The 25,257-nt window shown below is 40.8% G+C and overlaps 1 protein-coding gene across 2 annotated transcripts; it reads left to right on the top strand.

Annotated features, from left to right (window-relative positions):
- Positions 1 to 8,961: 8,961 nt before the first annotated feature.
- Positions 8,962 to 24,617, top strand: rabggta (Rab geranylgeranyltransferase alpha subunit). Of its 2 annotated transcripts, XM_023340037.1 has the most exons (18): positions 8,962 to 9,070; positions 9,388 to 9,432; positions 10,705 to 10,815; positions 12,549 to 12,673; positions 12,800 to 12,987; positions 13,893 to 14,156; positions 14,238 to 14,321; positions 16,065 to 16,147; positions 17,828 to 17,923; positions 20,848 to 20,953; positions 21,052 to 21,103; positions 21,189 to 21,277; positions 22,296 to 22,384; positions 22,479 to 22,595; positions 22,709 to 22,822; positions 22,978 to 23,065; positions 23,886 to 24,083; positions 24,167 to 24,617. In XM_023340037.1, the coding sequence occupies exons 2-17, from the start codon at positions 9,430 to 9,432 to the stop codon at positions 24,032 to 24,034; spliced, it is 1,758 nt and encodes a 585-aa protein (XP_023195805.1). In that variant the 5' UTR covers positions 8,962 to 9,070; positions 9,388 to 9,429; the 3' UTR covers positions 24,035 to 24,083; positions 24,167 to 24,617. The 2 variants fall into 2 exon arrangements, with proteins under 2 accessions (XP_023195805.1, XP_023195804.1); XM_023340036.1 differs by having other exon boundaries at positions 23,886 to 24,617.
- Positions 24,618 to 25,257: the final 640 nt, after the last annotated feature.

The raw sequence follows: 25,257 nt of genomic DNA, 5'->3' as shown, positions 1-25,257 counted from the left end.
TGGGACCAGACCCAGAACCAGGGCTTGAACCAGACCCAGAACCAGGGCTGGTCCATCTCTGGAACCAGACCCAGAACCAGGGCTGGAACCAGACCCAGAACCAGGGCTGGGTCCATCTCTGGAACCAGACCCAGAACCAGGGCTGGGTCTATGTCTGGAACCAGAACCAGACCCAGGGCTGGAACCAGACCCAGAACCAAGGCTGGGACCAACCAGTGCAGAGCCCCATTGACCAACCTCAGGGTACAGAGGTACCTGATCTCGGCCGTGGGGCTCCAGGTGACGGCTCCCAGGGTTGGGCCCCGTACCAGGGAATCCCCTGGAAACGCCCAACCCGGTGCCAGACGCCTGGCTCCCTTGCAGCTGGCCAACCCCCAGTGACCTTCGTTCTGGGTACACGGTTCCCAGATCGCGGATCTCGTCCAGGGACCACCGACTTACCTTCTGCCACCTAACTCTTACCCTAAACCTGCCAGGTTTAGTGCACCCAAAGCCCACATGGAGCTTGGCTGGACCCCCTGGTTCTGGAGAACCAACATCCATACCACTGCTTCCACTGATAGCTAGGAAACAAGAACAGTCAAACTCACCTGGTTGGTGTTAAGGCAGGGTTTAAAAATGCCTTTTCTCTGGGTCAGATATAGTGCAGGATAATGCACTTCAGCTGGTGGCTCCATTAAGGTCCATTAAGCATAAGTTTGCCATAGATGTGCTGCCCCCACAACCATCAGACCTAACCCTATGCCTTTTGCAAAGTCTGTTGCAATATGTTTTAAGACCTTTATCGCCTTTTGTTTCTTTGTCTGCGGTTCCTTAATCTTCTTAAATTTCATCGTATTCTTTTGTAAATCTCCCAGTTTGCTGGATACTCGATTAAATCTTTCCAATGTCTCCCTTGATCTTCCAAGTCTTGGTGCTATACTGTTGACTCTAAAATTGGCATCTCTAATTTGAATCTCAAATATTTCAAGTTGTCTAACTAAATTGTCATCGGACAACGTGATCGGTTTTCTCAAAATGAATAATATTTCATCCATCATTTCAATTACGTAATCCAACTGTCTCTCTGACTCCGTCGGCGACTCAGTGTTTTGAACCATTTTTGTAGTATTCCGTACGTTTTTAACAGTAGTCTGACTTACTGAACTCTTCTTCACTGACTGAACGTATCTTGTGGTCAACTAAAATTCCAGATTGCAGTTTTGTGATGTAATGCAGAAAAGCGTGATGTCACAAATTGATGTCACGGCGTCAGCAGAACAAATGGCAAACTCATCAATTTGAATGAAAACAATTTGTGTGTGCTTTTTTTTTTTTTTTTACTTTATTTCAAACGAATAACATGAGCATACTGTTAAGAAAAAGGATTAATTTTAGTGCTTAATACAGTTAATCTACGACATGTGTAACAGTTATATACAATACTCTTATTTGGAACAGGTCTCGTCTGAGATGCGGTAAGCAGACAAAGCAGGGCCCTTTTTTCCTTCCCCGCTGACAGACACAGCAATAAAATTTACATTCCGATAGGGGGGAAGAGACTCTTTGGCGCCTCTCCCCGTACCAGACAGAGATGAACACGAAGTGGTCCGCCCTTTTACTTAGACAAAAACCAGACACCTTTGCCATAATGAGGGGATTTTCCAAGTTTTTCTGAGTCCTTACGGAGTTTCTAATAGGGTAAAGAACGGAACGCCTTGACTGCATATATTAAATTCAAGAAACACCTACTCAGTATAAAAATTCCAGGTCAGCCCAGAGAGAGAGAGAGCGGCCGCTATTTTTGCCTTTTTTGTCTTTTTTGTCTTTGTTTTATGTTTGTCTGTCTTCCCCTTGTGTGTTTTTTATTTTTATGAGAAAATGCATATCTCTGTTCCTCTGCAGCTTTGTTGTCGATTGCTTTGTATGAGATTAAACTCTGTGATCTGTGACGTCAACACGCTTTGTTGTTGTTTCGTTTTAGCAGCACGCCGTCGCTGCACGTCGCCCACGGAGAACGTCACTCGCCGAGGACTCGGAAGATTAAAGAGGAAAGAGCCAAAACTTTTTGTCCAAAGCTAGCATTAAATGATCCTCTTTTTTAATAATACATACAGATGTTAACTCAAAGTCAAATATTAAAATATAATAAAAACAAATAAATAATAATTACAGATATTGAGGGTGTTGAGGTTAAAGTCTAAAAAGACAAAAGTTAAATCAACATATAAACATTGGTAAAATAAAATGATGTGTACTTTTTCAGTTAGGTTTTCATAACAAAATGTCAAAAATATATTCAAATACATATGAAGATTGTATATTATAGCAAAAAGAACAATAAGGGCAAAAAAAGAAAAAGAAACACTATGAGAAGTCAATTCTAGATTGAGTTGAAAAGCTTTTGTTACTCCAGGTGAATTGTATGTCAGTAGGATGACGATGTCTCCAAATATCTAATAAATAATAATAATAAATAAATATCTAATAAATTTAGCCGGTTAGAGAAGTCCAAAAGATGGTTCTGTTCATTTGTAAATCTAGAGGGTGTCCATCCAGTTGAGTGGAAAAGACCACATTAAAATCTCCCCCTAAAATAACCTTTGCTGATGGAAACGTGGTACCAAGAAGAAACATGGTGTCCCCCAGCTCTTTTAAGAAAATATTATTTAAAGAATCAGAATTATAACCATGAATATTGCCCAGCAAAAAGATGTAAGAAGGAAATTCAACCACTATTTGTGTTTTCGTTTTCAAATTGTGAAACCAGGAAAAACTGATATAATCAGAAAACATTTCTACCAGTTATCAATGAAAATATGAACTGCTTTTGAGCCAGTGGTATTTTCTGAATATTATACAAGTGACAGGTTCGCCAATTCATCCTGTCATAAACACTGCTGCGTTTATCACACAGACTCCAACAATTTAGATGGTGTTTACTGGAAATTGGTGGTCAATGTAGAAACAGTGCAATTAGCTCCTCTGCTGGTCTATAAATCACACAGCAGAGCGCCGGACAGACTGCAGCAGCAGCACCTGCTGTCTGTCCAGCTGGGGGACACCATGTTTTTTCTTGGTACTAAGTTTCCATCAGCAAAGGTTATTTTAGGGGGAGATTTTAAGGTGGTCTTTTCCACTCAACTGGATAGACACCCTCTAGATTTACAAATGAACAGAACCATCTTTTGGACTTCTCTAACCGGCTACATTTATTAGATATTTGGAGACATCGTCATCCCACTGACATACAATTCACCTGGAGTAACAAAAGCTTTTCAACTCAATCTAGAATTGACTTCTCATAGTGTTTCTTTTTCTTTTTTTGCCCTTATTGTTCTTTTTGCTATAATATACAATCTTCATATGTATTTGAATATATTTTTGACACGTTGTTATGAAAACCTAACTGAAAAAGTACACATCATTTTATTTTACCAATGTTTATATGTTGATTTAACTTTTGTCTTTCTAGACTTTAAACTCAACACCCTCAATATCTGTAATTATTATTTATTTGTTTTTATTATATTTTAATATTTGACTTTGAGTTAACATTTCTATGTATGCTCATGTTATTCGTTTGAAATAAAGTAAAAAAAAAAAAAAAGCACACACAAATTGTTTTCATTCAAATTGATGAGTTTGCCATTTGTTCTGCTGACGCCGTGACATCAATTTGTGACATCACGCTTCTCTGTATTACATCACAAAACTGCAATCTGGAATTTTAGTTGATCACAAGATACGTTCAGTCAGTGAAGAAGAGTTCAGTAAGTCAGACTACTGTTAAAAACGTACGGAGTACTACAAAAATGGTTCAAAACACTGAGTCATTTCCAGAGCTGGTGAGTTGCTCACATGAAAGTATGGATAAATTAAGATTAGTTTCTCAAGAAATTGATCCAAAACTAAAACAGGGCAGGAAACCCCATGACAATTTAATTAAAAAAATTGGAGTACTTAAGAAACAACTTGAATCTGCCAATATAAGTATAAAATCAAGACTTAGTGTAGTAATGGACACAGTGCAAGAACTGGAACAGATGGACAACAAGATGGAAGATTTAAAAACGGATTTGATGGAACTTAAGAAAGAGGCAGAAATGGAGGAACCACAGACTGAGAAACCAAAGGAGAGAAATTTCTTAAAATATATTGCAACATACTTTGCAACAGACTTTGCAAAAGGCGTAGGGTTAGGTCTGATGGTTGTGGGGGCAGCACATCTATGGCAAACTTATGCTTAATGGACCTTAATGGAGCCACCAGCTGAAGTGCATTATCCTGCACTATATCTGACCCAGAGAAAAGGCATTTTTAAACCCTGCCTTAACACCAACCAGGTGAGTTTGACTGTTCTTGTTTCCTAGCTATCAGTGGAAGCAGTGGTATGGATGTTGGTTCTCCAGAACCAGGGGGTCCAGCCAAGCTCCATGTGGGCTTTGGGTGCACTAAACCTGGCAGGTTTAGGGTAAGAGTTAGGTGGCAGAAGGTAAGTCGGTGGTCCCTGGACGAGATCCGCGATCTGGGAACCGTGTACCCAGAACGAAGGTCACTGGGGGTTGGCCAGCTGCAAGGGAGCCAGGCGTCTGGCACCGGGTTGGGCGTTTCCAGGGGATTCCCTGGTACGGGGCCCAACCCTGGGAGCCGTCACCTGGAGCCCCACGGCCGAGATCAGGTACCTCTGTACCCTGAGGTTGGTCAATGGGGCTCTGCACTGGTTGGTCCCAGCCCTGGTATGGGTCTGGTTCCAGAGATGGACCAACCCTGGTTCTGGGTCTGGTCCCAGTCGTGGTTCCAGCCCTGGGTCTGGTTCTGGTTCCAGCCCTGGTTCTGGGTCTGGTTCCAGAGATGGACCCAGCTCTGGTTTTGGGTCTGGTTCCAGCCCTGGTTCTGGGTCTGGTTCCAGAGATGGACCCAGCTCTGGTTTTGGGTCTGGTTCCAGCCATGGTTCTGGGTCTGGTCCCAGTCCTGGTTCCAGCCGTGGGTCTGGTTCTGGTTCCAGCCCTGGTTCTGGTTCTGGTCACAAGGCTTTGTGTCCGGGGCAGCGCAACACTCAGACAACCGGTTGGATAAGCTCAGCCTCTCATGTCTTTGTTTGGGATAAGGCAGCAGAGGGACTATATGTTCTTAAAGGCGCTGCGCCCTAAATGGATTTCTTCAACCCGTCAGGTTCTGGTTTCCCGCTGTGTAACGTGTCCTGTGTCGCCGGTAGGTTCCTGCTGTAAGGGACGGACGTGAAGTATGAGGAATCTGTGTTGTTGTTGGGCTCTCTCAACCTCCCGCCTCCTTCTTTCCTCCTCCAGGTTGCCAGAGCTGCTCCTTTGGAGAGCATCTTCCCTGCTTGGTGATAGATGTGAAAAATCACTTTTTTATTTTGTTTGTTTTTAGGTTTCTGGAGAACTTAGGGTCCAAACATAATCTTCTTAATTACAGGTTTGGTCACTCTAGTTTTATGGAACTTTTGCAACAATGAAGGAATGAAATATTAAGGCTTTTATTTGGAAGAGTATTTCTACGCCTTATTTTAAGAGAATTTGGACGACCTAATGCAGACATCCGCAGCATGGAGCTCTGGAGCCACAAGTGTCTCTTTAGTCTTTCCAAGGTTCAATAATAACAATAACTGTGACTAAAAATGTTACAGAACCAAATGATTTTTTTAAAAATTAATATGGAATAAATCCAGGTTTGAGAAGTTGATGTATATGTATGGAAATAATTGCTTTGTGTTTTTACAATAGAATGACATTAAAATAGTTTTTTTTCAGATATTCCCCAAATATCAAATCCCATGAAAGAAAAATGGATCAATCCTCATGTTTTCCGAAGTTTTTATGTATTTTAAAACCCAAATATAAATTAAACTGGGGTTCTTTAACATTTATTATTATTTAAATAGTTGATGTAAGATTTGCGTCTCTGAAGTTTTATTTAGATGGAGTGAGGGCTGAAATGGCTCTTTGGATGGTAAAGGTTGCCAACTCCTGATATGACTTGTAAGACCCTACCCCCTTTTTTAATTACGGTATCTGTAAGCTTTATTTTGAAAGGCCAGATTGGTCCAGTGTGAATCACTAATTTAGCCGCAGCAACAAATTGAAAGCCATTCTAGTAATAATCTAATATGTAATCAAAGTCTCCTATTTCGGGAACCTTACACAAATCACACAAAGTGCAAAGGGTCAAGCAAAATGGCCGCTGTTCAAATAGGTGGATTTGGAAAAAAAAAACTTCTCAAAGAGGAACAATAAAATAATTTTTTTGTCTGTTTTTCAGGGCAGGGCAGCCATGCATATCTTAAAGAATGGTTGTGGTGGGCTGGTTTACTATCAAGTAAGTGATAAGCTTTGTGTTTTTGTAATGTTATTGATCAATCTATATATACAGTATATATATATATATATATATATATATATATATATATATATATATACTGTATATATATATATATATATATATATATATATATATATATATATATATACTGTATATATATATACTGTATATATATATATATATATATATATATATATATATATATATATATATATATATATATATATATATATATATATATATATATATATATATATATATATATATATAGTTACAGATTTGGAAATGCGATCAAAAACATTACAAGAACACAAAGCTCAGCTCATCACTTACTTGATAGTAAACCAGCCCACCACAACTAAATATATAGATATACTGTATATACAGTACAGACCAAAGGCTTGGACACACTTTCTCATTGAATTCAATGAGAAGGGGTGTCCAAACTTTTGGTCTGTACTGTATCTATATCTATATATATATATAGATATACGGGATGGATGCTCTGTGAGGCTTAAGCTCAGAAGCTTGGAAGATGCAGCTTCGAGGAGGAGCTTCATCTTGAAAGCGGCGCTAGGTCCGACCAGGCGATTTGCACAGTTGAATGGTTGCCATGGAAAATTCAGACATGGTTGAAAGAATCAAAGCAACATCAGGTTTGCTTTTGATGCGAGAATAACATTACAACCTGATGTAAAGCTCAAAAAAGGCAGTTTTACAAAATACTGACCCTTTAATTAAACAAATGTGCAAAGTTTTTGGAATCTCAACACACAGCATCCAATCCTAAGCTGAATAACATTGATCTCTATGGCAAACTCATCACTCTAAAGCAAAATTTCAAACCAGAGTTAGTCAGGTTGGTGAACTCCAGTCACAGATGTTTCTCTGCTCCCTCAGAGCCCACAGCGTCCTTCAGATTCAGAAATCCACCTCACAGTCTGTCCTTCTGCAGAGTCCAACTCCCCTAGTTGTTGGAGCAGGTTTGGGGGGAACACACACTCACACTGCTCCAATCTCTGACCCCAGACACCTGGTCTTTGGTGACAGCCACTCCGTCGTGGCAGTAGCGACAGAGGATACATGCAGCTACCGGAGCAAAGCAGAGCAGAGGTGCTTCAGGTCACACTGAATGTGTAAGCCGAGCAGCAGCAGATATCAAACCTGCAGTGTGGCATCGGGTATCTCCTACTATCTCGACACAGAAAAACTGTATAGTACCAGCCTCCCCTCTCTGACCTTCCTCTATCATGACCCTGCTGGCTCCCAGAAGTAGGACGGCGATCCCGAGAGAACATTTCACTTTCCAATGCATCTTACTGTCTCCTCTTGTGTGAATTTTGAGGATTTTCACATTTCTCTTGTGAGTCTAAAGCAGATATGCCGCTGACCACTAGGTGGAGCTGCTGTTGCATATGAAAATGAGGGTTTGTGAAGGAGCTGAGGGACAGAGGAGTTTGGCTAATATTAGCAACTATGTTAAAGGGTCTGGGACAAATGTGAACATTTAGTGGAGCTGTGTTTTGTCTGGTAACTAACAGGAAAACGCTGCAATGTGATAAAAGAATATCTCACTGTCTTCAAACATGTATTTCAGGAAGAAAAGCAAGATCCAATTTATTCTCTAAAACAATATGATCCTCAAACACAAAGGATAAAAAGGTCAAACAACAGCATCATACCTCTAACATGCAGACAAGAAACCCAGTTTTTGGTTTAGTATTTCTGCAAAACTGAGTCGAAGACCATCTTGATTGAATTCCAACATCAACAGAAATTACAAAAAAATCATTAAACCTAACAAGCTAACAGATAACTTACACTTAATTCACTTATTAGACTGAGAAAATTAAACACAGCTTGCTCAGCTTACCTAGTGGTTTTAAAACCTGTGACTTCAAGGCTTTTAAACCCTCAATTGTATCATGTTGTTCCCTGCAGACATCCAGGAAAGAAGAGCAGCCAGAGATCTTATTATTTTGCTAATCAAAACTTCTGCAGTAGTAAAACAATTCCAGCCAAAAATAAAATAAAAATAAAAACATAATATAGTAGTAGTTGTAGTTTTACTTTGAACATTCACAAGTTAAACAAAAACACAAATAAATAATTGATTAATTATGTAAATCTGTCAAATTTAAATTCTGAAAAAAATGTACATTATTTCACAATTTCACTTAATTTGATTTTACTTGCTAGTAAGCTTTTCATTCAAGCAGCTGGCAACAAGATTTCTTGTTGCGGAAATTCTGAAATTGATTTGTAAAGACGCTCAAATCCCATCTTCAAATTAATGTACTCTAAAAGGGAAAGTTGGAAATCGTCCACCAACCTTGACTTCAGTATCCATATTGCTACTTGCACAAACAACGCAGTGGAGGTTGCTGATGTAAATGATAAGCTCTTTTGCTACCTTGTTATGGAGTCAAATTCAGGCCCAAACTCTCCTCTCCTGGTCAAACTTATGAACTGTGAAATTGTGGCTAGCCTTAATTGAATCTCAATACAAATATAATACATAATTATATATAATATAATAATTTATACTTAATAGAATATAAATATAATACACAAAACCAAATATCAAAATCTTGCCATTTGCTGTTCTCCACCAGAGGGCAACAAAGCGTCTCGAGTGACGTCATTTTCATGAGCCGGAAGTGGGGAAATTGTAGTCGTTCAGAAACCCTGACATGACAAATCAAATCGCACGGTGATTCAACATCTCATTCGCTTACAAAGCAAGCAGGTGAGTGTTTTTGTCGGATTAATACCGCGCTGTTCGTGGTGCGGTGTTGGAACTATATTCTCCTCCGCTCCGTTCCGCCAAAACGTGCTGTTTTCATTGAACAGTGAAGGAGCCCTGCCCCGTGGCGTTCACTGACATCTGGGCTCATTTACAACACGGGTCCAGTCTGCTCTGCACGTCTACAAATCTAACCAATCATACTGAAACTTTATAGCATGCCTGCTCGTTACTTCCTTGTTAGCTCGTCATACTCTCTGTGCTTCTTTTTTTGCTCATTGCTCAGGCCTTATCCTGTTTCTCTCTTCACATGTAAACAGATTTCTGGACGAGTTTCTTCCTACGTATCAGCAGCAGCAGCCATGGTAGGAAACGTTTTCGCTCTTTGTTTATTTCAAACTCTATAAATGCACACATTTGAGTGCATCAACTAATTTGAGATCTTTAGTTTTTTACTGTATCAGAAGGTCTGACTAGATATTTTGAGTCTGTTATCATTCTGTCCTCTTGGCTAAATGCCATCCATCTATTTCTGCTGTCATGTAACTGAGAACTTGGTAAATGCGTTGTAATCCTGCGTACAAGTCGCATTGAAACAGATTTGAATGTCATGTTATGAAAATGTGAATAACAAGTGGTTGAATTGAGCCTCTCACAATAAACAATAAATAAATGAATCACACGATAAATTAAAAGAAACTGAATATTTTTCATCTTCTTGATTTATCGTTTGTCTCTTTTCTTTCTCCTTTTACCAAAAACTGAATGATTAAAGTCATCACTTTGGCGCTTTGGTCTCAACTATCCCTGTTTTTGAAAGATAGTTTTGTTCACGGAGACTTCATAATTAATTTTATTTGTTGTTTCTGTTGTTTTCTTTCTTTATTTTGGACATTTAAAATGTCTTTCAGGTCCAGTGTTTAAATGTTATTATAACTTAAAGATTATTGATCCTTGAGAATGTGTTCTTTCATTATTATGCCATTATTACTATTATATTACTTGAAAATGGTCTCAAAACAACAATATTATCGCAGTAGGTTCTGGGACAATTTATCGTCCAGCAAGATTTGTTATCGTGACAGGCCCAGTCTGAATTATTGCAAATAAAGTGAAATAAATTCAGCTACCCAATACAATTTTACCATCAACAATGTGGAATGGTTGGTCCTCAAACTTAAACATCCTGGAAAAACAGGATATTCTTAGGTTCAGGTCAATTCATTCATAAAGCAGAATTTGCAACAAATTCCGTCCTAAAGCACTTTAGCAGATAAACCTTATGTGATTATAGAGAACCAGAATAGCTGGAGTTAAGCAACACCATCAGCCGGTTCTCGTTCTAGATGATCTGCTCACATCCAGATGTAGATATATTTCAACCGTACGGATGTTATAAATTAATAGGGTCACTTTTACGCTTAAATCTCTGAGAAAAGTCATTAAAAGTAATGTATAGGAAGAGTTCAGCGATGATTTACCCACTTTGGTGGTTTATGTTTTGTTATTGCAGGAATGTAAGCATTTAATGAGCTGAGCACAGGTGTACTTTGAGGTGCTTCTGAACAGGTTCTGGCTACGAAAGCAGCCCGGTCTTGTAAGGTAAATTTCATCGACTGTGTCTCGTCCTGCTTCAGCACGGCCGTGTGAAGGTCAAAACCACAGCCCAGCAGGAGGAGGAGAAAAAGAAAGAGCGGGAGAAGAAGCTGAAGGTCTACGTGGCTGCTCGGGACGCCTGCTTTTCCAAGGTGATGTCAGCAACACTTTTTTTTTTTAAATTATGCGTTTTTGCAACTTCATAACTCCGTAATAACTTAATTTGAAAAATTGGTGCTGCACTAACTGGAGAGAGATGGAGGTTTTCTCACTTTAACCATCTCCGTTGAGGCAACGTTTGGCTAAAACAGAACTTATTGGATGTGGGATCTTACCCTGGTTTGCAAACGTATTTAAGGTTCTTGAAATTTTTCTGCAGTGCACCTTTTGTAAGTGACAGGGGGATGCACAGTCTGATTTTTTTTTTTTTCATAATCAAAAATCTGAAAAGTGTGCAACCAGTTGCTCTCTGAAGTCTTCTAGGTTTTAATCAACCAGTGGTTGTATTAATTTCTGTGCAGCTAAAGCTTTTATGTGACGGCCACAAGTGTTTGTCAGAGAACATTAGTCAACAAACTGCACTAGCAGCGAGCAATATGGGTTTTTATCGCAATATTCCAACATTACTTCTCTTTTAGGTAACTGTACAGGATCTAGTGCCACAAGACACAAATATCCTTCTTGAAAATCGTTCCCACATTTTTGAACGCCTGGATTGAATCTGTGGATGATTAACGGCCTTCTGCAGTTCTTGATGGCTGCAGAAGAGATCGTGTGCCTCTCTGGAATAGAGGCGCATCTAAGCATATCAGTAAGCACATCATAATAAAAAAAAAGAAAAACAAGTGATTTAAAATTATTCAAAGCCCACCGGCAGCAGTCAGCCTTACACTTCCGTGTGCGCCACATGCTCTCCCGGACCAAACAACAGGCCCCGCCCGATTTTTAAAAACTCAGATCCCACAAAATCTCGCAGGATGTCATACTTAGGCCTAGAGTGGTGGGCAGGATAAAAAAAAATAAAAATACAAAAGGAGACATGGCCTCAATTATTAAAAAAGATCTAGTTTCCCCTAAAATAACCAAGATCACTATAGGCACGAAACAATGCAGTTATTTTTCAATAAACACATTTGAGATCAGAGTAATATTGCCAAACTTACCATAAAAGTGCTCAGAGCAGAATTGCTGTTTGGTTTCTCCCAACCAAACAGCCACTTTGCTGTTTGGTTGGGAGAAACCACTAGTGTAAAAAGGGGGAGGCGGACCATTCCACTCCTTGTAGTGACTTGTAGATGTTTTTGTGTCAAAATATTATGCACAGTCAGTAAAGCTAGCCTACTAAGCTAACCTGCATGTTTTCCATTCAGCAAAACCCTGTCAACCGGCCATCAATTAAAATCATGTGTGCTGAATTAGGAAATTATCTAAAACTTGCAGGGCAGTGTGCTTGGAGGACCAGTGTTGGGATAAACACTGGATTATACATTACATCAATATACATCAATAGAGTTCGACCAGAAAACAACATTGATTCAGTGACATATTTTCAACATTAGCTAATTGGCTAGAATTGGACGATTGTTTGAAGGTTTATCCACCATCAGTCATCAACCTTCGCCATAAATTCAACTTTTGGGATCATAATTCAACGTTGAATTACCATTGTCTGCTATCTGGGAAGTTTGTAGTTCTGTAGAAAGCAGTCGCTTTGGATAAGCTATGTAAGTGCAGTGTCGAAATAAGCAGCAGAATCCTGGTGCTGTGTGTGTTTTTGTTTGGAAATGTTTTGTTTTATTTTCGTTTTGGTATAAATTTATTTACAATGTAATAAATCCATGCTTGTACTCCTGTTTCTCCTCCTTCCCCGTCTCCACTGTGTCAGAGGAAGGATGGCGTTTTGGACGATGAAGCCCTGCAGCTGACTCAGCAGCTCCTCTCTGCAAACCCTGACTTTGCAACCCTCTGGAACTACCGACGAGAGATCCTGACGCACCTGGAAACCGTCAAGTTAGCAATTTTGTTTCTTTTTTTTTCTTCTTCCTGTTGTTGTTGTTGTGTCTGAAGGGGTAAACAAGCCAGCAGGAGAGACGCTGGAGCTAGAAGGATGACTCTGTTTCTCTGTGTCCGCCTCAGAGACGAGGATGAAGCGCAGAAGATTTACGAGGCCGAGTTGTCGTTTCTGGAATCTTGCCTGAAAGTGAATCCAAAGTCCTACGGCAGCTGGCACCACAGAGGGTGGGTCTCGGCCCGTCTGCCTCGACCCGACTGGGCCAGAGAGCTGAGCCTGTGTGATCGCTGCTTAAGCCTCGACGACCGCAACTGTGAGTCACGAGTGGAAGTTGAATGTTTTTCTAATTTTCACATAGAATTTTTTTTTTTCTTTTTCAAATGGAAAATTGTAAAATTAGGGCAGTATTTAGGGCTACAGCGATTAATCGGATTAAAACGATTAATCGGATTAAAACGATTAATCGGATTAAAACAATTATTCAGATTAAAACAATTATTCAGATTAAAGCGATTAATCAGACTAAACAATTAATTGGATTAAAATTATTGGTCGGTTTTAAACGATTAAAACTCAGATTAATCATTGTAAACCGATCATTGAAATAATTGTCAACTAATTTAGCAGTCGATTAATTGTTAACTGGACTATGCAAACAAAAAAAAAAGAAGATATTTTCTGAAAGAACCTCACCCTCATAGCAGCAGTTAAGCCAAAAAATATATATACATGTTACATTCAAGTAAAAAAAAACATATTTTTTTCCTGTTAAACACCTTTTAAAATAAGTTTATTGATCTGATAATCCAAAAATAATCACCAGATCATCTCTACATAGCAGAAAGGCCTGAGCTTTTCACATGATGTTGATAGAAGTGTCTTTGTAGCTGCAGATGCATCATTTGCTGTAAATGATCAAGCGTACCCTAAAGGAAAGCTGTGTTGTTGCACTTTAGGCAATAAAATGTTTATTTTCTTATTGTGAAAATAAATTGAGTTATTTGTTTATTTGCATCTTTGCATATATTTCAAATACTGCGTAAAAAAAAATCTTCAGTGAAAAATCTGCCAATTTTTTTTATCCGATTAATCGTCAGATAGATTAATCGATAACTAAAATAATCATTAGTTGCAGACCTAAACGTAGCTCTCGTCTACAGTACATCGGCGCCGCACCGTTCCCGTTCCCCTGACTTCATTTTCTCCCATCTCTCCCAGTCCACTGCTGGGATTACCGCCGGATGGTGGTGAAAATGTCCGGCGTGCCGGTGAAGCAGGAGCTGGAGTTCACCGACCGCCTCATAGGCTCCAACTTCTCCAACTACTCCAGCTGGCACTACCGCAGCACCCTGCTGCCGCTGCTCCACCCGGGCTCCCCGGAGCCGCCGCCCTCGCGCTGCGGCGGTGACCCTCCTCACTCCTGCTCGCCGCCCTCCCCTCAGGCCCACTTCCACCGAGTGTGTGAAGAGCAGCTGCTCAAAGGTAAGGCCGCAGCCGGCGATGCAGCGTGGCGGCAGACAGGGGGCAGCCTCGTCCTGACTGAAACGGCTCTTCACGTTTCAGAGTATGAGCTGGTTCAGAACGCTTTCTTCACCGACCCAAACGACCAGAGTGCTTGGTTCTATTACCGTTGGCTGCTCGGCAGAGGTATGAGTCTGTACCTTTAAATCTTTTTTTTTTTTTTTTTTTAAATAAAGGTGTTGGAGTTCCTCACTGTTAGTGCTGCTGGTGAGGCGAAGATTTAACTGATGTAACAAATATGAAACCTTTTTTTTTTTTTTTTTAAAGTTTAGAGACTTTCTTTACAAAATAAAAAAGAGGCTCTTTCTGTATTTTCTGCATGTGCAAAATACACATTTCAGTTTATTTTGTCAGGATTTTACGCTCTAAACCAAGAGGAATTTAGAGCATAATTATGACGTGGAAAGAAAAGAATGCATGGTTTAAAAAATTGTTTCATCAATAACAGTAAAATAGTTTTATACGTGCATAAAGTCCTTTGGAAGCTGTTTCCTTCTTACAGTTTTCTTCTGTTTTTCAAAACATTATTGTTGGTCCTTTAATCGTAGAAGAAAACTTCTAAGTCATAAACACAAAAATATAAGTACACATCACTATGTAGAAGACAGTTTTTTATTGTCTTGACCTAAAAATCGATGCATTTCTTAGAAAACGTTTTTTTGTCCTGCCGATTTTGAACCAGCCCTGTTCTTCTTGTTTTATTTCTGCCTTTTAAAATGATCAAAGGCTGAAAAACGGCTAAATATTTAACCGCGCAGCTTTTGAAACTTTGCTTGTCTCGTTTGGCTCAGGGCAGAATTCAGTCCTGGTGAAAATTTTAAGACATGACGAGTCTTCACGTTTTGTGACGGTGGATCATAACCAGGTTGCAAGTAGAATTTTGAAATACATAAAAAATAAAAGTTCCTCCAAAGGCCACGTCTCCTTCCCACTGAGAGGTTTGCATTAAAAAGCAGACTAATTTTTTCTTCAGTCATTTGTTGATTTCAATTTTTTGTTAGCTGATGAGTTTTACCAACTAATTAACGGCTTATTTGAGTTTGAATGCAGTTTTCAATAATTTGCCCACTCTGCATGGTTCTCTTGCCTTTGTTTTGTATTTTGGAGCTCGTCTTAAATTTGATGTAAAATCAACTTTTTTGAGATTTACATCATGTTATAATGTTAATCCCTCATCAAAAACACACCTGGAGTGTTGCTTTGATTCTTTCATGCATGTTTGATAAAGCCGTTAGTCTCCCGTGGCAACCGTTCAGCTGTGCACAACGCCTGGGTGGAGCTAGCTCCGCCTTTGGCTGCAGTTTCCAAGCCTCTGGACTTCAGCCTCACAGAGCATCCCTCCTCCTCTGCTACTCCCCCACTCAGCTCCTTCAGACTAGCCAGCAGCAATTAGCAAACACCTGCAGAGCTCATAATACGAGCTACTTCTCGGCGAAACGCTGGTGAAAACGTTGCTAAAGGGTTAATATAGGAGCCGTGTTGTGCTGACTTCCTGAAGGCGGAGTTTCAGACAGAGCAGGAGTTTCTTAAAGAGACAGAGGCCCAATTTCAAAGTCAAATTTATTTTTAAGTCATATTTGATATATGTATAGTACGTTTATAACAACTGAAGTTAACATAGTTACTTGATTGTGCTACAAAATGGAAAAACGCATAATGCTGCCCCTTTAATATGGCGGCCGGATTTAGGAATACTCGGAACTGTTTTTGTGATCTTCAGATTTTGATCAGGAGTGGATGGACTTTTGAGTCCGACTTGCATGCCAGTGTACATTCCGGTTCGTCTGGGCACGCAAGCAACGCTCGTTGGCATTTAGCGAGTTTGACTCATGTGTTTATTTATTATCATTTCTTTTGTCTTCCCCCCAGCGGAGCGTGAGGAGGTGATAAGCTGTGCGTACGTCAGTCGGGAGCAGGAGAGAGTCGCCGTCGCCTTCTCCAGGCCTGTCAATGTCGGTAGATTTCTCCTTCACAGTTCCTGTGTTTTTTTTTCAGTCGTTTTCTGCATCTGTTCTGCACGTCTCTGCTCTCAAACAAGTCTTGCTTATTTCGTCACAATCCTTAGTTTGAAGATTTAGATTATTATTATTTTTTTTCAGAATCTGGGGATGATATGTCCTCGTTAAAAAAATACCTCACGTTTGTTTGGAAACGACTGTCTTGAGGTTTTTGAGAGCCTGCTGTGAGATTTGATGAGTAGCAGCTACGTTTTAGGTGCCTGTCTGATAACGATAAATACAGTCTGAAGTGAAATAAGACCAAATATCTCTCGATTTTAGGTGGGTTAGAATGACCAAAATGATGTCTGTGCCTCAATAAGGAGAAATTACTCCAGTTATGCCAGAGATTTATTTATTAATGTCTTCAAAATCACAAGTCTAAACACTTTTCCTCAGTGTTTGGTAGGGTTGCCTTTGAACTGGGTCAAACCTTTTGGAATCGGTTCGTCCTGACAGAACCGGTAGAACAGAGTCATGTTCGCAGCTCGCTTTGCTCACAAGAGAGCTCTGTGATGATCACACTTTGTGTTGTTCTTTGTCCACTTTATAAAAACTTTGGCTGCATTCTTAGGGTGATTGTTCATTTCAAAACCTGTTTGAGCTCGAGCTTTTACTTCCTGGCTCATTTCTTTAGATGTTGCTTCATTAATTCCAGTATGTTGTTTCCTCATGATGCCATCTATTGTTTAAAGTGTGCCAGTTTCTCCTGAAGCAAAACCGCCCCACAACATGATGCTGCCACCACCATGTGTGACAGTTGGGAGGCTGTTTCCCCCTTTTTTTTTCTCCAAACGTAACAATGATCGTTATGGGGAAACGGTTCCACTTTAGTTTCATCAGGCCACGTGGCTCGTCTACAGAAATGAAGATCTTTGCATTTGAAAACTGCAGTCTGGCTTTTTTTAATGTTTCTTTTGAAGTAAAGGCTTCTTCCTTGCCAAGTGGCGTTTCAGCTCATGTCTGTACCGGAAATGTTTCACAGTGAATAATGACACTGCCTTACCATTTTCAGCATCTTTGCTAAGTTTTTATCTTTTATTCCGGGTCTGATTTACACGTTTTGGACCCAAATACGTTCATCTCTGGGACACAGAGCCCGTTTCCTTCTTGAGCGGTTTGATGGTCGGACATTCCCATCATGTCTGCACCTGCATATAATTGTTTGAACAGATGAACGCGGCATCTTCAAGCTTCGGTAAATTGTTCCCGAGGATCAACCGGACTTGTGTCTCTCTCTCTCTATCTCTCTTCCTGATTGGCTGATTTCTTTTGACCTTCCCGTCATGTCAAACAATACAGCGGTGTGTTCCAGGTTGTGGCCGTAACACTCACCCGCACAGACATGTTAAAATGAACTTGAACGTGACCGACGACCTGTCATTAGTCTCCAAAGCTGTGACATCATCACCATCATCCAGGCTTCGTCTCATTATTTAAAGAGACGGTAAACGTTCCGTGTGTAAACTTCTGAGACAAGAAAGAAATGATTATGTAATTCTAGCTGACAGTTGGTTTGAATTAACGTCAGACAGTGAGGATTATTTTTCTTTTTTAAAATCTGGTGAATGTGTGTATGTTTACTACGCCTTCATTTTGCCCCCGGTGTTTATTGGCCTTCTCCTCCCCACGCAGGCGCAGTCCGGCGGTCTGCTGCTGGTCCTCGACGGTCAGCCTCAGAGAGCGGAGTGGCGGAGCGTCCACCCACACTTCAAACACAGTCCAGTCTGGGTATCCTTTCACTTACAAACACTTCACTTTAGACGCTGCTTTAAAGTAAAATAAAAATAATAAACAAACACTTTTCACATTCCTCTTCATCTACGGCACAATATTCAGTTGCTGCACGTCTGTCGAGAAGAAGGGAAATGTTTAACATTTGTTGGCTGTCTTAACCCTAAACTACAAACACTCACTGCTTGTTTTATCCATTTACAATTCTTTACTTGAACAAAGCAGAAAATGGTTTTATGGTGATTTATTTAAATCAGGAAGTAAAAAAAAAAAAATCAAAAATACTTTTGTTCTTTGGCCGACCTGCACCTGCCGCCAAAATGAGACTTTTAAATCTTAAAAAAAAAAATGAGCTGAGAACAAACCTCACTGGACATTTAAAAAAAAAAAAAAGTTCTCAATTTATTCATGGGAAACTGTGCCGGCTCCGAGGTTCACTATGCAGCCCGGCCTCTCCGGATCCCCTTTTCAATTCTGTCAATAGTGTTTTTTTTTTTTTTTACAATTTTCCTCAGGCTACAATAAGACTGAGAGGCTCTCCCATTTCCACTCATTCATCGCAGGGATCATTTCTGTTGCGTCGCAGCGCTCCATCTCCGCTTCAGCACATTCCAAATCCTGAAGCTGAATTCGGTTGATCACAGGTCGGCACGTCCCGTCTCATCTCATCGATCATCGCTGGAACTCGTACGCCTGTGAAGTTTGCATAGCTTGAAGGGGGTTTTAGAAGCACCTTAAGGAGCTGCGTGAGAATGAATAATAATGCGCGAATTGGATTTAATGTCTTATTGAATATGGTAACCGGGCCATTATTTGTGTGTAAAGAATCCCCCTGAGCCGTGCATTTCATTGGCACCGATGGGGGAAAACATCCGAAATGACATTTTCAACAAATTTATATTTTGTTGCTTTTTCACACTGGGGGGGGAAAAAAAAGTAGAAAAGTCCAAACCTTAATTTTGAAAGTTATGGGGGATCACAGCGGGAACAAAGTTTATAACAAAATCTCCTGTAGAACAATTATTCATAACAATCTTTTTAAAGCAAATGTATAACTAAGGTGTGTTTTTTTTTTCTTTCTTTCTTTTAAATGTTTTCAGGAACTCCTAATTCGTAATCTAACTTTTTGTTTTATTGGGGTGTAAATTCGCTGTAACTCTTGAGCCCATTTTCTTCAGACTTTTGGCCAAAAGTCTGGTTGAAGACTCAGATTCATCTCGCCGCCACACGCAGAGAGGAGAACGGTGAAGGAGGCAATAAAAAACAAAAATAAAATCGCTAAAGCTCACTGTTTGAGACCAGCAGCGAAGAGCCACGTCTCCATGACAACCTTTAAGACGCCAGGATTGCCAATCGATTGTTTAAGGGTGATGATGTAACAAAAAAAAAAAAAAAAAAAAAGGACGTTTCTGTCCAGCTCCTCTGATCTTCACAACTGGACTTTGTGTGTTTTGCTCATAAAAGAACAAAGATGGAGCTTTCACTACAGCAACATGTTACGGGGGCATAAAACTGAAGAGGAATACCCGTAAAGATCTGTGATGCTGCGGGCCTTTTTGTTTTCCAAAAGCCATGTTGGAGTTCATGGCTTCGTGAACGATCTGAACTAACAGGATCCTTAAAATAAACAAAATAAACAATGGTAGGATTCGCCAGAAAACTGAAAAAGTAGCAGATTATTGATCTAAATTATCACAGAAATCTAGAAGCTCCTAACTCCTGTAGAAAAAAGGTGGAATGAGCTGAAGAAGAGAAAGCAGAGCCTTCTCTCTCTCTATGACCCGAACAATGTGAAATGTTACGGAAAACTAAGCATTGTTCCATTGGCAAAACGTGGTTATACGAGGTTTTGACAGCGGGGGGGGGGGGCGCCACTAAATGTTGCACCAGGGAATCGGATGGAATAGCTTCTTGGAATTCAATAAAATTAAAAAATGTGTTATTGTTCCCAAAGGGAATTTTAAATGTAGCTCATATTAATTCAAGGTTCTTCAAGAGTTCCTGTAGAGGCTGGTGGCCGTGGGCAGGATGGGTCTCCTGCAGCAGTGTGTGTTACAGCGAGTTGGAAGAAGCCTCTGGGTTTCCATTAGAAATGTGCGTGAAACTTTGCCGATATTCGTCAAAAAAACCTCAATTTTGTAATTGCGGTGTTTCCATTAAATAAGAAAGTGCAATTAAAATGTGAAGAAGTTTGTCGACGCAGTAAATCAGTGGAAAACATGCAGCGCCATCATCCTCCTACCACTTCCTGTCGTCGCCTTCGTCTTTTGCACCAGTACCAGTAGTAACATCCTGTTGTTGATCACAAATGGAAAAAAGCGTTTCTGTGGCATCATAGTTTCGATTCAGCTGAAAAATCCCATCATTCTAGTGCAAAAATGTTTTTTTTTTAAAACAAAAAAACATAAAAAGCTAATTTATTGTTGCAATTCCAGCTCCAGTCTCATAAAGAGTTGTCCATAGTTTTCTTGATTTATTTTTTTTTTTTTTTGTGAAATCCCTCTTTGCAGCATCATCTCCAGAGGCTCCACAGTCGATCCCAGAGCAGAACCAGCCTTCTTTATTGGGTTGTTTAGTGTCTTTAATGCTCAAAATCCAATTATTTTCCCCACAGTTTTCCAGTCATCACAAACATCATACTACTGCCACAACAAATGGATTACTTTGAGGCTTTCAGCAAGTCAAGAGTACCACTAGCTACAGCCAGTTGCAGGTTTTTTCTTTCACCGGGCCCTGCTCCTCTCCTGTTCACCTCTGGAAACGCGCCATCATTTGATTATGCTCTCTCACATTTTGATTCTAGACAGTTCAGAAATGACACATTTTCATCCAAATCAAATCTTTTTTTTTTTTTCTTTGTGTTCCCTTTGTGAATTGAATAATTCATGCTTCGACCTTACGTGACCTTAGCCCCTGCTCAGATCTGCGACCTCCCTCCAGGAACGATAAGCGACGTCGCCAACGAACACAACCTGACCGTTCACTGGACTGAAAAACACACCCACCGGGACTGCGCCCTCTACACAGGTGACGCATATCCTACAGTCTGGACTTTTTCCACGTTGTACGTTTATGTACATTTCCCGTCAAGCTTTTTTTCTCTTTTTTTTTTTTTACCTCCAAAGGCCGGAGCGAGAGCTGGTGTCGGGACACCGCTACAGACCTCGAGCTGTTCAGGTACGGCTTTTGCATATTTGCAGCAAGTTTCAGACGCGTTTTTTTTGCAAGATGGAAGAACAGATGGCGGTGTCTTGCTCTGTAGGAGTGAACTCTCGGTGGAGAAGACCTCGGTGTTGCAGTCGGAGCTGCAGTCCGTCAACCAGCTACAAGAACTGGAGCCTCTGAATAAATGTAGGTGGAGACGGCAAATTTACACCGCAGAGAGCCGCAACCATCTTGAAAATCAAGTTTATTTTGGGCTTTTGGTGATGCTTCTAAAGTTTTTTTCTCCCTGGGTTTAGCTGCGATGCAATGTGCAACTTTAAGTTAATTATTTTTTAAACAAATTAGCTGCATGATTTTAAATTTGATGCAGATTTTCTGTTAGCAGTTATGCTTTTCTTCAAGGTGTCAAAAGGTACAAAAAGTAGTGAAATATATATATATATACAGTATATCTGTATAAATACAGTACAGACCAAAAGTTTGGACACACCTTCTAATTAAAATGGGTTTTCTTTATTTTCATGACTATTTATAAGGCAAGAAATCCCACTTATTAACCTGACAGGGCAGGTTGACCTATGAAGTGAAAACCATTTCAGGTGACGACCTCTTGAAGCTCATCAAGAAAATGCAGAGTGTGTGCAAAGCAGTAATCACAGCAAAAGGTTGCTACTTTGAAGAAACTAGAATATAAGGGGTATTTTCAGTTGTTTTACACTTTTTTGTTTAGTGCATATTTCCACATGTGTTATTCATAGTTTTGATGCCTTCAGTGTGAATCTACAATGTCAATAGTCATGAAAATAAAGGAAACTCATTGGATTAAAAGGTGTGTCCAAACTTTTGGTCTGTACTGTATATATATATATATATATTATGGGCACAAATCTTTCAGTTTATCCCCACAGAAAACCAACCAGTTCAAAACAACAAATTGTTTGTCGTCTTTTCAACATGCTAAAAGAGATTCATGTATATTTTAGAGACAGTATTTGAGCCAGTGTGTATATTTTTAAGTAGGTGTGTTTTTCATTTCAAACTTGTGTACCCTGAAAAAAAAAAAACATTTCCAGTGCATCACTTAAAGTCCTACAGACTGCAGCTTTCCTCCCAGTAAGAAACTCTGACTGAGCTGTTAAAGTTTTCTGCTGCTGGCTTAGCGACCATCCTAGTAACCAGCTAACTAACCTTCCTGTCTCTGAAGGGTGCTTGCTGACCATTATCCTCCTGATGAGGGCACTAGACCCTCTTGGGTATGAGAAGGAGACCCTCGCTCACTTTCAGACACTCAAAGTGAGTACCACACACACACACACGCACACCATATGCTCACTAAGCGTATTTGCTCAGATGACTGACTGAGCGCTCTCCCCCGTCTCTCCTCCAGGAAGTGGACTCCGTGCGCTCCGCATATTACAGCGACCTGTGCAGCAAGTTCATGATTGAGAACACCATCCTGAAAATGGAGTACGCCGAAGTGCGAGTCTTCAGTATCTCTGACAGGGTCGGTCCTGAATTCCTGATGAGCAACATAAGGGAAAAAAAAAAAAAGGAAAAAAACAAACAAACACTTTCTGCCGAAAAGAGATGCTGAAAAGCAATTTGTGTGTCTTGCAGAACCTGACCACATTATGCCACCTGGACCAGCTGTTATTAGTGACTCACATCAATCTGTCGTCCAATCAGCTGCGGCGGCTGCCTCCTCAGTTTGCGATGTTGCAGTGCTTGGAGGTGAGAACGCCGCCAATTCCACTCTTAATTGCCTCTTCCTGCAGTGTCACTGTTTTGTTTTGTTTTTTTCCCCGGTGAGGGAGGGGACGGTAGGGGGAAACGCAATGTCGGCTTGCCCGTTTACTGCAATTAAACCACCTGGTCTCAACTCGCAGGTTGTGGAGGCCGATAACAACTCTATAGAGAACCTGGAGGGAGTTTATCACCTTCCCAAACTGGAGGAAGTCTCCTTGAAGAACAACAGTATCCTTAAACCTGCGGTTTAACATTCGGCGCCGTGCTCGCCGGAGACACGATCCGGCCGCCCATCTTTGTCTGCAGCCGAGCCGCGGGGATCGGATTTGTCCGCGCGCGCACGCCTCGTCTTCCTCCCATCCGAGCGGTTGTGGTGGCTCGAGAGGCGGGCGTGAATCAGCTCTGAGTGGCCTCAGCGCTACAAAGAAAAAAAAAAAAGTAAAATCTGGTCAGAGAGCGCGAGGTGCTGATGCGGGGTGACGCAGACGGAGAAGGAGTTCTGCTCGCAGCGGCCGGTGTTGACGGTGTTTGCCAAAAATAAAATAAAAACGCACTCGTGATTATTCTCCTCAGCTCGGCGCATGCATAATTTATGTCACGTGAAACTCCAAGTAATTAAATGCTGCGGGGGGTGTGTGTGTGTGTGTGTGTGTGAGGTGTGGTGAAAGGGGGGCAGACTGCTTCACATTAGGAAGAGAAGAGACACTTAGCGACACATTACTGCCACAAGGCCCATCCTCTCTCCGCGCTTCGCTTCCTTTTACACACAAGAGAGGAATTAATGAGGTTTGCAGGTCATGACACCCAAGCCGTTTAAAAAAAATTTTTTTTATTATTATTATTCTTTGCAGTGACAGCTCAGCTGTAGAGGGGAAAAGTTTATCCAACACCACAGCGTTGCATTTGACATGCAGATCTTGCTTTAACACCATTGTTGTCGCATCTCTTCTCACTCGCCATTCCTCACCAGCACAGGGCGAGCGGCGCTCCCTTTTTCTTTTTTTTCTGTGTGTGTTTTTTTTATTTTTCATTAACCCAAAACTCACAGAGATCTCCACGCTGGCAGACCTTCAGCCTCTGGCCTCCTGCCCCAAGCTGAGGCGCCTCGATCTCCGCGGCAACCCCGTCACTCAGACGGCCAACGTGGAGTCGGAGTTGGCCGAGCTGCTGCCCTCCGTCGCTGACCTCCTGCTCTGATCGCCGCGTCCCGTCGTTCACTCGTCTCTCCGTCTTCAGCTGTGTTTCGGTAGCAGGCAACCCGTGTCTCGTCTCTCTCTCTCCCGTCTCTGATTATTTTGTTTTGAAGTGTGTCGTGCCTCTTGTTTGTAGACGGACTGCCAGTCACAGCCAACCCTGAAGCTCTGACAGCCTGATGGTTCAGAGCGTACATCACCCACCTGTCCACCACTTGAACACAAAGTCTGCATTTACATGTGTGGGGGCGTGTGTGTGTGTGTGTGTGTGTGTGTGTGTGTGTACAGAGGTGAATGCACGATAAAACACGTCGCATTTCTTTGTTTGTGTGGATGGATGTCCGGTCCCCCTAATGCATGCAGAAACATGGAGGAAGGAAACAAAAAAGGTGTAAAGTGGATATGGATTGGCGTGCAGCAATGCTGGTTTATTGCTTCTCTGAGCTTTGTGCTCATACAGGTTGATAGCAGCATCTTGTAGTAATCATTATTTTTAAAAAGGTTATCTTAAGACATTAAATGACAATATACTGTTGCACAGTAGATTCAATAAAAACAGCACACATTGTGTCACTGCCTTCCAGCCAGCCTTTGTTTGTGTCCTTTCTATATTTGAATTATTTCTTTCTTTTTTTTTCTAGCCCAAAGACTAACAATATTTCTCAGAGACAGAATGTCTTGGGTAAATATTTACACTCCTTGACCTTTTTTATAGTATTTCACACTAAAAACAAAAATGTGATTGTGTTTTGCTGGGATTTTGCATGATTGACGAAGACAAGTAGGCGTGTAGCTGTGAAGTGGAGGACATTAGAGGTGTGTGATACCTCGTATTTTGGTATCTGTCCGATACTAAGTAAATACCGGGCTGGACTGATTGATACCGATACTTTTTATTCACGTTTGCTGCATCAACAAACCACCTGTGACTCAGGTGTTTTTGAACTTTTTCCTTAGTTCAAACTTAGGACAACATTTGGATACGGTCCATTTGTTGATACTTTAATAACACATTTGCATTTCCTGAATAAATAAAGTACCAAAACGTTACCATTTGAGAGGAAATTGAGTTAAGATACAATGCAAAAAGAAAACAATATTTCAAGAAGTAATCTGAAACTTTAGCCCAGCTGACGGATCAAACGATGCTCGGGGAGATGCTTCAGGTTCTGCTGTTTGTTCAGTAATGTTCCCTAAAAACCCTCTGAGTTCTTAAAGGAACAGTCA

This window comes from Xiphophorus maculatus, chromosome 9 (assembly GCF_002775205.1).
Source record: "Xiphophorus maculatus strain JP 163 A chromosome 9, X_maculatus-5.0-male, whole genome shotgun sequence".
Classification (NCBI taxonomy): domain Eukaryota; kingdom Metazoa; phylum Chordata; class Actinopteri; order Cyprinodontiformes; family Poeciliidae; genus Xiphophorus; species Xiphophorus maculatus.
Note: the sequence above shows the minus strand (reverse complement) of the source record. Positions and strands in the feature narration are given on the sequence as shown.

What these genes read in the sequence shown, in the direction of transcription:
- rabggta (XM_023340037.1), top strand. An exon ending in TGAAGAGCAGCTGCTCAAAG is followed by an intron (nt 14,157 to 14,237) that starts GTAAGGCCGCAG and finishes TTCACGTTTCAG; the next exon opens with AGTATGAGCTGGTTCAGAAC. An exon ending in CCTTCTCCAGGCCTGTCAAT is followed by an intron (nt 16,148 to 17,827) that starts GTCGGTAGATTT and finishes CTCCCCACGCAG; the next exon opens with GCGCAGTCCGGCGGTCTGCT.